The sequence below is a fragment of the Bufo bufo genome, chromosome 1 (genome assembly GCF_905171765.1).
Source record: "Bufo bufo chromosome 1, aBufBuf1.1, whole genome shotgun sequence".
Taxonomy (NCBI): domain Eukaryota; kingdom Metazoa; phylum Chordata; class Amphibia; order Anura; family Bufonidae; genus Bufo; species Bufo bufo.
The window spans coordinates 485,910,603-485,925,731 of NC_053389.1; the positions used below are offsets into that span (position 1 = coordinate 485,910,603).

Genomic DNA, 15,129 nt, shown 5'->3' on the forward strand with positions numbered 1-15,129 from the left:
CCTAAAGATAGCTTTTAAAATAAAATATAAAAAATTTCTCCATGGTACTTTTAAGAAAAAATATATAAGCATTTAGAAATTACGCTGGGGAAGATTTATGAAAGTTTTGCCGCCTATAGCAACCAATCACAGCACAGCTTTTGTTTCATATTGTGCTCTAGGAAAATTAAAGCTATGTTATGAATGGTTGCTATGGGAAACACATATGGTTATTTTCTTTTATCCAGTTTCATAAATCTGCCCCAGTACTGCCTGTAAAAAAAGGCACAGAACCTAACATAAGCTTTACAACCTGCAAGGGTATAGAAGACGGCATGTTCCCTTTCAGCATCTTAGATTATGAATGTCTTTTTCCTGATTGCCAGAACAGATGCTGTATAAATAATTTCAAATACACTGTTATTTAGGCTGGGAAAATTTCATTCTTAATGACAAAGTAATTGCCTCAAACAATTAGAAAGCTTAATGAGCATAAACTACTGTTTATCATCCATTTTTGCTTCTGTTGAAACATGTTTATCCTAATCATTTAGAAAATAGCACAGTTTATAATATATCAAATCATTTAAATTTTTTCATATTTTTAGAATACCACCGTATTCCCACATTGGATGAAAGCAACTGGGTCCTTGGGAACATTGATCAGATTGGTTATTTTAGGGTTAACTATGATGTCAAGAATTGGAGATTGCTGATTGACCAGCTAATGAGGAACTGTGAGGTACTGTAAGTTCTTGTTAAGTTGCTTTTGAAGGGTTATTGTTTTGATCTAAGGCTCCCCACTGGCATTATAATCCTAAACGGTTCCATTTTTCTCATAGGTCATTTCTGTCAGTAATCGTGCTGGACTGATCGATGATGCTTTCAATCTAGCAAGGTATGTTTTCTTGCAGATGTCCAACTTAATGAGCAATCTTGTCAACTACTGTACTGCTTGAAAGCTTCAGTGGAGAATGCACTATTTTTCCTTTCAATTTATGTGGATGGGTTTCACACTTGAGGAGGCATGATTTTTCTCCTGACTTTCCATGTATAACACTTCTTTTGTTTCTTTTGTATGCCATCCTCCACAGTCTAAAACACTCACTCTATTACTGATCAATAGCTCCTTTAGGGTATTTCCGTAGTTGCAAAGGCTTGATCAATTTCTTAGCAGGTTTATGCTGAAGATTAATGATCCACCACTTTTTTCTTTAGCTAATGAACTGATTTAAAAATGACCGGGATACCATATTACATTTTTCATAGGAAACACCTTCATGCTTCAATTACTCTGCATTGTTTTCACAATGCATGAAGCTACTGAAGACTTATTATTTGGATCACCAAAAAATTGATCTATCTTTCATAGTAAGTTTAGTCATGTGGATTGCTGTGGTAAAACTTCTGATATTATAGAGCTTCTGAAATTAATCTAAGAGTACACATACTTTAATAGGATTTGTCATATTACACTTTTCATGTAAAGTGTTCCAGATGCCCATATCTCATAAATTGTCATCCGATCTTTCACAGTGCACTTTTCTGCTTTGCATCATGTGTTTCCTACAAATGCCATGAAAACAAAATATGTTATGTCCATTAAATGTTCTGACATTGATTTATGTTATGTTTTAATAACTTAAGTTTTTAGGTTCATTAATGGGGTTCCATAGATTTCCAGGAAAGGCTCACTGGTGATTTGTACTCAAGTTCCACGACCAAACTCCTTTCTCCTTTGCTTTAGGAGCCAATTGAACCAGAAATATGGCATGCAGCTACATGCATATCACTACTACTACCACAGTGATTGTGACTAGAGATGAGCAAATTTAAAAAAAAATGGATTCGTCGGTTCGCCAATGTTGTAAGGAAAAATTTGGTTTGATCCAAATAAATTTGCATTGAATTATATTAAAAAAACTGCTATTTCCAGGCTGCTGAGAGCCTTTATAGTGGTGTAGAACACTGTGCCTTGTAGTAACACGCATAGGGAGTCTGCTTTGGTAGTGAAATAATGCTGTGAGTCCGTATGACATGCAGATGACAGGCGTCGCTCTTAGAATCACAACATACTTCACTTATTTGGGTGGTCACAGGGCTAAAATAACTGAACAAATAACTAAAGTATCAACTCAGCCTTACAGGTAGATGTTAGCGTCAAGAAGAAGCACACACCTTTTACACCCTCGTCAGCTGATTCCACATAGATGTTTATTCAACCTGTTGTATTAAATGCTTATAAAAGTAGAGCCCCCCGACAGAGTGGAGAGGGTGTCAGCATTAAGTTTGTGTTGACGTCACTGATTAATTTTCCCCATTCTCTGATCCGTCAGAACAATTACCCAGAAAAAACTGATCCTGTCTGTGGAGCATGCGCCTTCACTCGTCAGCATTTGCTCAAAAATCCATTAGTATTACTAAAGGCAAAAAAAAACAGAGTGGATCTAAAACAGAGATGACATATGAATGGAATATTTGCATGTCTTCTGTGTTTTGTACCCACTCCTGCTTTTGGCTACCAAATCATAAGCCAATTCTGATGGGACCATACAGGCCTTCAAGCTGCTACACAGACAGGATCCGTTGTGCATCTCGTTTTTCCTTCCTTCTGATAGATCAGAAGAAATTAATGATGATGTCAGCCAAGCCAAAAGCCTAAATAGTGGACTAGTCATGAAGTTGGAAGGGTGGGAACAGCATGAGTCCACAGAGTGGCCCAATGACAGCAGCAGCATGAGGTGGCAGCAGGATGAGGAGACTACAGAGCGGCACAATGGCAGAGTGTGGAGGTGGCGGCAGCAGGAGCAGTGTCAGGAGGAGGGCACAGAGCGGCACAATGACAGAGTCTGGAGGTGGCAGCAGCATGAGTAGGCCACAGAGTGGCTCAATGACAGTTTAGAGGTGGCGGCAGCATCAGGAGGCCACAGAGTGGCAAGGTGACATACTGTGGAGGTGGGTGGCAATACCAGTACCCGCTGAAGATGGTTGGTGAAAGAAGGAGCACTTGGCATCAGATCTGTGGCATCAGGCGGGTAAAAGCATCAGAATAGTAGCTGAGGCAGGTAGACAGAAGAAACTGGTCTATTTTGTCAAATTGTTGGTGTGGTACCATGGATGATCTAGTCTGATGCATCAGGCATTGGTGTGTGGAAATCCTGGCGCTTAATGCTGAATGCAAGATTTTTTTGTCCACCAAATTAATAAAAAAAAGATTTTACCGCATATAACTGCAGCGCTTAACGCTGAATACAATTTTTTTCCCCACCAAAATAAATCACACAAGATTTTACCACATATAACAGCATCACTGAATACAAGCTCCTGGGAAGGTGATAGAGCGTCCCGGTCATCCGGCATATTTTCTCTCCCCTAAAGGGCCACCACGTTGCAGATTTATCATAGAGACATCATGGACATTTTACCACATATAACTGCAGTGCTGAAATCGGAATAATTTTTTTTTTCCCCCGAAAAAGGTCGCAAGAGATTTTACCACATATAACTGCAGCGCTGAACGCTGAATAAAATAAATTTTTCCACCGAAATAATTCACAAAACATTTTACCACATATAACTGCAGCACTGAATGCTGAATGAAATTAGTTTTTCCACCGAAATAATTCACAAAAGATTTTAACGCATAGAAGTGCAGTGCTGAACGCTGAATAAATTTTTTTTTTCCACCAAAATACTTCAATAAAGATTCCCCCCGCGCTATACGGACGTCTCAAAAATAAACCGCTGCTCCCTACAGCAGCTCCTGGGAAGGTCATGGAGCATCCCAGTCATCCGGCATCTATTCGCTCCGGTAAAGGATTATTTTGATAGTGTCTAGAAGCTACACGGGGCCCCCACTCTGCAGATTTATCATAGAGACATCATGGAGATTTAACCGCATATAACCGCAGTGCTGACCGAAAATAAATTTAGTTTTTCAACCGAAATACTTCAATAAAGATTTTACCACATATAACCGCCGCACTGACTGACTGCTACCGCCGCTACTTCCATGAACCCCTGCTAATTTCCGGGTAGGTAGGCTGCTGCAAAGCAGGTGCTCTACCCCAGGCACGTTTGGCTCCCAACCTTCCACTGCTGCCACCCTGCTGAATCCCAGCCATGCTTTCAACACATATAACCGCCGCCAACGTGAACTGAGAATGTATTTTTCTGTTTGTACTGAAATAGGCCACTAAACACTTTCAACACATATAACCGCCGCTGACGTGAACTGAGAATGTATTTTTCAGTTTGTACTGAAATAGGCCACTAAACGCTTTCAAGACATCTAACCGCCGCCGCCATGAACTGAGAATGTATTTGCCATGCGAATATATTTGTATTTTTTTCTGAAATACGCCCCTATACGATTTCAACAGAAATAACTGCAACAGTGCAGTACGTATATGTTTTTCTTTTTTTACGGTAATATGCCCCTATATGCTTTTAACAGAAATAACTGCAACAGGAGTGCGCTTCTTCTTGACGCTAACATCGACCTGTAAGGCTGAGTTTATACTTGAGTTATTTGGTCAGTTTTGGCACATTGACTGCCCAAATAAGTGAAGTGTGCAGTGATTCTAAGAGCGACGCCTGTCATCTGCATGTCATACGGACTCACAGTATTATTTCAATACCATAGCAGACTATCTATGCCTGTTACTGCAAGGCACAGTGTTCTACACCACTATATCGGCTCTTTGCAGCCAGGAAATAGCAGTTTTTAACGCGATTCACCACAAATAAATTCTAATCAAACCAATTTTTTTCAGAAAAAAATTGGTGAACCGGCAAAATCGAATTATTTTAAAATTTGCTCATCATAATAATGTTCAGAAAATAGAATAAAAAATCTTTAATCAGCAAATTAAATCAGATTAGAAAAAAATGTGTGCTGTTATCTGGTTTAATTGGTAGATACAATTTTCGGTGACACATTTCCATTAAGTATTGAAAATTGTCTTAAAGTACATGCTATTATTTGTATTATCTTGCTACTGTTTGCAATGTATTTTTTAGCACTGTTCTTATTACTATGTAACTATTTGAACATATTTTATGAAGTTTATTTGACGTAATAATCCATTGATAGTATCCCACATTTTATTAGATTTTGAAGATTGTTCATGTGCTCGAAATATACTCCACTGTTATATAAATACATAGCCAGTTGCCTGCTGGCCTGCACCTCTACAAAGCTTTGGAGGATCCATTGTCAACTAAAAGCCTTATTAAGACCAGCATCTTAATAAATGACCCCCATTGTTTCCTGACTTGAAGACAAATCTCAACTAACTCATATTGTGTTTGACTTGTTTTTCCTTAGTGGGGGTCCTCTATGACCTAATAGGCCTCAGCTATAAATGGGTTGTATATGAGGTACCAATGCATATACCTATATTATTCAGAGAAGCCTATTAGTGCTATTGAGAGGTTTATTTCATTTCACCACAACTATGCTGAAATGCAAAACGAAAATGAAAAAAAAAATCCGTAAAATTAAATTGCTCATATTTTTTATAAGACATTTGCTTTGCTACTTTGAGCCATTTAAGTGACTTTGAGATTGAAAAAGAGCAAAAAAAAAATTTAATAAAATGATAATTAAGCTGTAATTATTTTTATTTGCATTGCTGACATTTAGGAAGAGTAATTAAGTTTCTTGCAAATGATTGTGGTGTTTTTCAGTTTTTGTTTTTTTCAAGAAGTATATCAATTCATTACTGTAATGTTGAGCAAATGGTGTGTGTCATGATCAGTAGGGGGGCTCCACACTGAACACAGGAGGGAAGGGGAACAGTAACTGGTAACTAGGGAAGAAACAGTTCACCTCCTAGACAACCCTAATCCGGGTCCTAACTATCTATCAATATGAATAGACCCTGAAGGTAGGAATATTCATATGCAGGATACCTAAGCCTTTATATCCCTATTAGATGCTGGAAAAGGTTAGGACCAGAGACAACCCATTCCTCCCCAGATGGATGAATGGAAGTCTCTAACTCAGGCCCAGATACAAACAACAGGGAATATAACAAACACAAACAAACGTGACACTTAACTTCTGTAGAGACGGATGATCAGGAACACCAGAGACAAGCTTACACCAGCTCAGCCAAACCCAAATGAAGCCATCTACCGCATAGTCAGAATGGTGGGGTCAGACTATAAAGGGTAGAAGTGATGACCACTAAGCAACAGCTGAGAAAAGGGAAGTGGTCATTAACCCTATCAACACTGAATCAAGAGAAATCAAGGAGGCTGTTATATTCCTCCACGCTCAGACAATCTCCCTGATTTCCTGTCATCAGTCACCTGAGGGACAGTGACAATGTGGCTGCATACAGCTCCCTGCAATTCTTAATATTTAAGAGAAATGCAAACGTGCATACTCTGTGAAGTTCGTTCTTCTGAACCCTTGTACCCAAACAACACCTCTGTGTGTTACTGGCTGCAGCCAGCTTGATTAAATATTTTCAAAGTAATTGTATCTTAACTAATCAGTGGCATGCTATTTCAGTGTAGCAATCTCTGTGACACCTACAAAAGGGCACATTCCAGATAGTAGTAACCTCTAACAATTTGTCAGTCTGATCAGTGGAGCTGTCCAGCTCTTTGCGGGTCACAGTTTTGAGGAAAACAAATATATAAAACAGATACTATGGAGATTGCAGTTGGACAAGTGTATTTGTGGATGTTCAAAGGGCATCACCGTAGGAAGTCATCACCTGTTCATTCATACCCAACAATAATATGGATTGTACATATGTGATTTGTAAATTAACCTCAATGTTAAGAACAGACACCAGTAAATAAACCAATATAAGCATCCGGACAGCATCTATATTTCAATGTCATTGTAAAATAAATGTATTTACAGCCTGTTCCAAATTATTATGCAAATTATATTTTTCTTATTTACCTAAATAATTGATGTAAATAACAGTCAGCATAATTCTCATGTTATCAACTATTAAGAGTACAATTCAAATTTTATTGAACAAACCTCTTAATGATAACAGTATTTTTTTAAAACATAAAAAAATTACAATGCACTGTTCCAAATTATTACGCACAGCAAGTTTCAAAACACTTTATAGGTTGTAAAGAACTGAAATCAAAAGCTATTTCAATCAAACTCTTAACAACATTTTAACTTTTTAAACATTTTAACAGGTCACGTTACATTTTAACATAGGACCCCTTATTTGATAGCAGCTTCACAAGTCTTGCATTCATTGAACTTGTGAGTTTTTGAACAGTTTCTGCTTAAATTTGTTTGCAAGATGTCAGAATAGCCTCCCAGAGCTGCTGTTTGGATGTAAACTGCCTCCTACCCTCATAGATCTTTTGTTTCGGGATGCTCCAATAGGATTGAGGTCAGGGGAGGATGGAGGCCACACCATGACTTTCTCTCCTTTTATCCCCATAGCAGCCATTGATGCAGAGGTATTTTTTGCAGCATGAGATGGTGCATTGTCATGCATAAAAATGATTTTATTACGGAAATCATAGTTCTTCCTTCTGTACCAGGGAAGAAATTTGTCAGTCAGAAACTCCACATATTTTGCAGAGGTCATCTTTACACCTTCAGGGACCCTAAAGGGGCTGACCAGCTCTCTTCCCATGATTCCGGCCTAAAACATAACTCCACCACAGCCTTGCTGACATCGCAGCCTTGTTGGAACAGGGTGGCCGTTCACCAACCATCCACTACTTCATCTATCTGGGCCATCCAGGGTTGCACGGCACTCATCAGTGAACAGGAGTGTTTGAAAATTAGTCTTCATGTATTTTTATGCCCAATGCAGCCATTTCTGGTTGTGAGCATTGGTTAGTGGTGGCCAAATAGAAGGTTTATGCACAGTTGCAAGACTCTGGAGGACTCTACACCTTGATGTCAGTGGGACTCCAGAGGCACTAGCAGCTTCAAATATCTGTTTGCTGCTATGCAATGGTATTTTAGCAGCTGCTCCCTTGATCCGATGCATAGATCTGTCAGAAATCTTCCTCAATGTACCTTTATCTGTACAAACCCATCTGTGCTCTGAATCAGCCACAAATCTCTTAATAGTGTGATGATCACTCTTAGGTTTTCATGAAATATCTAATGTTTTCATACCTCGTTCAAGGCATTGAACTATTTCACTCTTTTCGGCAGCAGAGAGATCCTTTTTCTTCCCCATATTGCTTGAAAATGGTGCTCTGCTTAAGAATGTGGAACACCCTCCTTTAGTAGTTTTTCCATAAATTGGGCTCACCTGCCAATCTAATTATCACAGGTGTCCGAGATTGTTTTCAGTGATCAAAAGAGCCCTGAGACATAATACCATCCCTGAGTTAAACTGAAAAACTTTTTTTTTTTATCTTTGTGACACTTAAATAGAATTTGCATAATAATTTGGAACAGGGTGTAATGGGAATCTGTCACCAGTTTTTTGCTGCCCTCACTTTTAAATCGTAAAAGCTCATGCCATTGAGTCCCCATGGGCTGTCCCTGCCAATTTGCCTCTGATCAACAGTTTATTTTTTTCCATAGGAATCAGCAGCAAGCTAAAAGCTCATGGGGACTCATCAGCTTGCACTAGTGCTATTTAATACAAGATTTTGGCAAAATGGCTGGGTCAAATAAAAAAAGTGACCCAGCATTTTTCTAAGGAGACCTGTCACTTGTTTATGTTGTCATTATTTTGGACTAATGACTAATTCCTGTTAAGTAGAAAAGAGAGAAGTTAAAAGTTCTCTGTATCTTATTCATTTTTGAAATGATGAAGACCAAGGTATCAAAGGAAGAAGAAATTGCCAAATCTATTAAGAAAGAAGATAAACATTTCTTCAGGTATATTAGTGATAGAAAGAAGAAAAACTGTGGGATTACAAAAATTAGAAATGTGGAAAATAACTATGGGGATAACTATGGGGATAAGGCTGCCGCTGACCATTTAATTAGTTAATTTTTTTCATTATTTTCAGTAGGCAGCTCTCAGAATTGTGATTTGAATGGGCAAGACAGTCATAGTAGTTGCAAGAGAGGAGCTCCAGTAATTTTGGCTGATGCAAAGGGAGAATTGGCAAGCTTAAAGTCAAAGCCATGGGTCCAGATGGCATCCACCCTAGAGTATTCTAATGAATATGTTTAACCAGTCCGTCTTAACAGGCAATGTTCCTGAATATTGGAGAATGATCTTACACAAGAAGGGTAGCAGAGAGCAAGCTCGAAACTACAGACCAGTGAGCGTAACATCTGTAGTAGTAAAAATAATGGAAACCCTCCTAAAAAAAGAAGATAACTGTACACCTAAAAAACAACAACTTATTGGACTAATGTTTCCAAATGTAAAATAATGTACGGAAAAAGAACCCTGAGTCTGTATACCGTATTGGCAACTCTGTGTTAGCCAGGACTTCAGAAGAGATGGATTTAGGTGTCCTGATATCAAACAACTTCAAAATTAGTGCACAGTGTGGACAGGCAGCAGGAAAAGAAAGTAAGATGCTTGAGTGCACAGCTAGAGGTATAACCAGTAGGAAGAGAAAGATTGGGCTACTACTGTATAGAGCGCTCGCGAGACCACATCTGCAATACTGTGCCCAGTTCTGGAGACCTCACCTACAAAAACACTAGATAAAATGTAATGGATCCAGAGATGGGCTACAATAATGTTGGAGGATCATAAGCATAAAACATACCAGGATAGACTTAAAGAACTTAGGGGGTCATTTACTAACAGATATACACCACTTTTTGGTGTACATCTGTCACAGATTGCGGCACAAAAATCTGTGAATTTCCCCCACTCGTGTCAGGTCTAAAAAAGAGGGTGTGGTGTTGGCAGGGAAGGGGGTGGACCAGGAGGTCTGTCTCATTTATAATATTCTATGCCAGTTTTAGGTGTAGAAAATGGTCTAAATCTGTGCCAGCAAGGGAGCTAACATAGTCAAAGACAGGCGGTGGGTACACCAAAGTTATGTAGAGGCTTGCGTCTCTACATAATTTCAGCACATGGACCACTAGCTAAAGGGCTATTAAGACTGGCATCTAAAATTACCCACTTAATCTGTATAGCCTTAAGGAAAGAAGGGAAAGGGGGGCATGATTGAAACCTTTAAATGTGTTGAAGGTTTAAATAAAGTTCAGGAGGGAAGTGTTCTCTAGCTAAACACAAGAACAATGGGACATAATCTGACATTAGCTGGGGGTAAGATAAGGAGTAATGTCATAAAATATTCTTTTACTGAAAGAGTGGTTAAAGCTTGGAACAAATTTCTAGCAGATATGGTTGGGTAATCTACAATAAGTAAATTTAAACATGCCTGGGATAAACACATCTTTCCTAAGATAAAAAAGAAATAATATAAGGGCATTTATATAGCACTAGCATACAGTGCAGTGCTGTACAGAGATTGCCATTAGAAAATCACAATCTAAATTCCAAAATTAACCAAGCAGTATGACTTTGGAATATGTGAGAAAACAGGAGTACTTACACACAAATCCTGGAAGAACATACAAACACTATGCAGATGTTGCTCTTGGTTGGATTTGAACCCAGCAATGGAAGGCAAGAATGCTGACCACTGAGATGATAATTTTTATATTTTTATTTTTTCTATTTACTCTTTAACCAGATACAAAATGTAATTTTCCCTTTAACTACATTTAGGCAGCAAACCTTTTTTTTGCTTGCTTTTTCTTATACCGGCCTTTTGAGAACTATAATTTTTTACAGTCAATGCATCTAGAATTAAATCTACCTTAGTCCCTGACTGGAGTAGATTTCAAATTCCAGCATTATTTATGCCTGGAAACAGGCATAAATGTTATTGATTTTGATGGTCCCCAGCATGCACTGCCACTCCCCAGTGGCAAGGACGAGGTAAAAATGCCTGTGCAACAAACTTTTGTGACATGGGTGTTTAATAAGTTACAAATCGCAGCTTTTTTATGCCAAAAACTGGTTTAAACCATCAAGATAAAGGACCCCATTACCTTTAGTCTTTAGGAGAGTATCATAAGGACAATATTCAAGTAACTATTTTTTCACCATCAAAAGATTAAAGATTCATTTTTCTTTTTCTGTCAACATATTAAGAGAGTCTTTCTGTCAATAGAGCTGTGTAAGGGATTGACTGAGTTGATGTTTTAATGTTCTCATTAGTATCATTTAGGAGGCACAAATGACTTTTAGATCGCCTTTTATCCTGTTGTTTTTGGGAGACAGGATGAATAATGGATATGAAGTTCACTGAGATGGTTAAATAATAATTACATGTCAGGTTATTACAGATATGGTGATACCAATTACCATATGTAATGTAGAATATTACTTTATATTTTTTATCTGATCAATCATTTCTACTTAGAAAGTGTATTATTGTGTGTTTTTCTACATATTTTAAGCAAATTTATTTTTACATTTTTTAAGTCCTAAAAGACTTTACCAGGTTTGAGCTTGATCACTCACTCAGTGTAACACTTATGTATCCTAGTTTATTCTGCCTGTCAGTGCAATACTGACAGGCTTCCTATTAGGCCCTGTCTTATAGGATTTTACTTAATAGGTATATTAAGATGGCAAACATGAGTGCCTTCATAAGACCCCCAGCTTTTTTAAACACTCATCACCTCAAAATTGCATGTTGATGAGGCAATGGTGTGACAGAGGGAGAAACCATTCTCCAGCCGCTCATATTCAGGCACCTATGGGGTTTAACAGTTTGGATCAAAGTAATTATTAATCTCAGCAGTTGCAGTAGAGTGTCATTCTATAATATACATCTGACAGTCACTGATGATATAGATATATATTGAAATGTTTTGATAAACTAATGAAAAAAATATGAAATAAGAGTTAAAAATGTACGGTGTGTTGTTAAAGGGGGCCTTAATTATTGATATTTATGCAAATCTCAATAATTAATATTCATAAATAGGCGTGATTCATCTAGTGATAACTCTGCCTATTTATGCCTAAATTATAACTAACTATGTTAACTAGCTAACTACCTCTGTTACCTATACACTCCACTGAACTACACTACGTGTGACTTACTACTATACTACGGCGGCGACTACTAAAAACACTATACGCTGTAAATGAATAATAAAGTATTTATTATACAATACAATAATACAAGTCTAATTATACGCTATATCTATATATATTTATAGATCAATGGTTATAAATATATATACATATAGACACACACACCACAGTACAGCAATAACACTACAGTAAACACAATACAAACCTAACTACACTAGACAATACACAATTCCCAATTCCACCCCACAAACTATCTATACAATACACTTACATACATTCATTAGCAGCAACCCACCCGCCTAGCTACTCACTGTCCCTATGGGGTAGAAAGGGTGAATGGTGGCACTGCAAGGGTTAATACTTGCAGGCCAGGGATGTAGCCATGAGTACAGGTTCAGGGAATACAGGGTCAATACAGCCCAGCAATGCAAGGGTTAAAGTGGGGCTGTAAACCACACAATCACTGCAATGTAGGGATAATCACAGTGCAGGGGATGATGGACATAAAGGGGTAAAAAGGGGTAGGAAACCCAGGGTTGGACACTAGGGGATACCTGGGTCAGGGGTATTGGGGCTATTGCAGGGGACCAGGATATCAAGGGTTAATACAGCCCAGCAAGGGTATGCTGGGGCGGCACACAGGGAATGCAGGAGTTAAGGATATGGGCAGAGACAGACAGGGCTGAGGTTAATGCTGTAGGAAGTCAGCAGCAGGGGTAAATACTGACTGCAGGAGTTCAGCAGCCGGGGTTAGGGGATGATTGGTGGAGCAGGGGTTAATGCAGTCCTGTGGGTGAAAATGCCTTGTGGATGCTAGAGGTCAGAGGAGAATGGGCCGACTGATTCAAGCTGATAGAAGAGCAACGTTGACTGAAATAACCACTCGTTATAACCGAGGTATGCAGCAAAGCATTTGTGAAGCCACAACACGCACAACCTTGAGGCGGATGGGCTACAACAGCAGAAGACCCCACCGGGTACCACTCATCTCCACTACAAATAGGAAAAAGAGGCTACAATTTGCACGAGCTCACCAAAATTGGACTGTTGAAGACTGGAAAAATGTTGCCTGGTCTGATGAGTCTCGATTTCTGTTGAGACATTCAAATGGTAGAGTCTGAATTTGGCGTAAACAGAATGAGACATGTATCCATCCTCTGATAGCTACTTCCAGCAGGATAATGCACCGTGTCACAAAGCTCGAATCATTTCAAATTGGTTTCTTGAACATGACGATTAGTTCACTGTACTAAAATGGCCCCCACAGTTACCAGATCTCAACCTAATAGAGCATCTTTGGGATGTGGTGGAACGGGAGCTTTGTGCCCTGGATGTGCATCCCTCAAATCTCCATCAACTGCAAGATGCTATCCTATCAATATGGGCCAAAATTTCTAAAGAATGCTATCAGCACCTTGTTGAATCAATGCCATGTAGAATTAAGGCAGTTTTGAAGGCAAAAGGGGGTCCAACACCGCATTAGTATGGTGTTCCTAATAATTCTTTAGGTGAGTGTATATGTGTGTGTGTAAAAAAAGTTGATGAGCAGCACACAAATCCAAAGCGGTGCAATTCCTTGAAACAGACCATGGACCTGGTCCTATTAGATATGTGTAAAAAAGGCCAAGGCAGCACTCAAATATCCGTGAAAAAAGGGTATTTTAATCACCCATTTGGTAACAGCAACGTTTCAGCTAACTCCATGGAGACTTTGTCAAGCCATAATACATAGAGCAAAATCAAGTGCTTATATAGCATACATAATTAGCAAAGTGATTACATGATTATACGTCAATTTTTTCAAAAACAATATTAAAAACAATATATATCAAGTGTGCAAAATTATATCTTGCTAAAAACAGACAATATGTCATAAAGTGCTATGTGCCAAAAAGTCTATCTATAAAGTCATCTGGTCACAGTGCATGACATCATTAATCAATATTACAAATCAGGTGTACAAAATTGTGCTGATTAAAAACAAATAATTCATCTAATAGAGAATTCTCACATGTAGCTTGAGACGGCGTCCGGAATTGAGTAGTGTGCAGGCGTGAGAAACTCCTCATCCCGCGAGACTATCTATCACATGGAACACATAGGCGCCCACATCCAAGATGGCGACCCAGCACCAGACAAAAACTGAGCATGCTCATTCCCGAAACAAGGTGGAGACAGTCTGACACACACAACGCATGTGACGAAGTCACATGACCGGCCGTTCATGCCAGCGGACCGATCATACTACATCATTTCTTTAATAATAACTCAAAAGAAGGGAGTCAAACAATGCAAAACGGGCTGATGGCATCCCGCCACTATCACCCTTATTCACATACTCCCACATCCTCATGTGTCAATGGTTATATATCTAATGGTCCGCCTATCATAGCCATCCAACCACATACGGACTGTATAATATCCTAGGGAGCCAATGTACACAAATACATGGCCTGAAACAACGACCATTTACATTGTGCCTAAGGTCCCATAATATTGGGAAAAATATTTAAAAATGTATAATGGAGGGTCACATCTTGTCTGTGTCATCATATGTCCCAATGTAATTGCATGCATGTATCAGTAAACACTAAAGATAAATTATGAGAAATATTTTTCCACATATCCATAATCGCCAATACGGTCCTGCTGTCTTATAGCTTCCAAGGAGGTAATTCATTGTAGAACAGATTTGCATATCTATCTACAGTACAGACCAAAAGTTTGGACACACCTTCTCATTCAAAGAGTTTTCTTTATTTTCATGACTATGAAGGCATCAAAACTATGAATTAACACATGTGGAATTATATACATAACAAACAAATGTGAAACAACTTAAAATATGTCATATTCTAGATTCTTCAAAGTAGCCACCTTTTGTTTTGATTACTGCTTTGCACACTTTTGGCATTCTCTTGATGAGCTTCAAGAGGTAGTCCCCTGAAATGGTCTTCCAACAGTCTTGAAGGAGTTCCCAGAGATGCTTAGCACTTGTTGGCCCTTTTGCCTTCACTCTCTCCGGTCCAGCTCACCCCAAACCATCTCGATTGGGTTCAGGTCCGGTGACTGTGGAGGCCAGGTCATCTGGCGCAGCACC

The 15,129-nt window shown here is 38.8% G+C and overlaps 1 protein-coding gene across 1 annotated transcript in view; it reads left to right on the forward strand.

The window, feature by feature from the left end:
- TRHDE (thyrotropin releasing hormone degrading enzyme) overlaps positions 1-15,129 on the forward strand; it is a 1,599,235-nt gene that overhangs the window by 1,298,177 nt on the left and 285,929 nt on the right. Inside the window, exons 11-12 of the mRNA XM_040410016.1 lie at positions 588-721; positions 822-877. Coding sequence (XP_040265950.1) covers positions 588-721; positions 822-877 — 190 coding nt within the window. The remainder of the gene's footprint in view (positions 1-587; positions 722-821; positions 878-15,129) is intronic.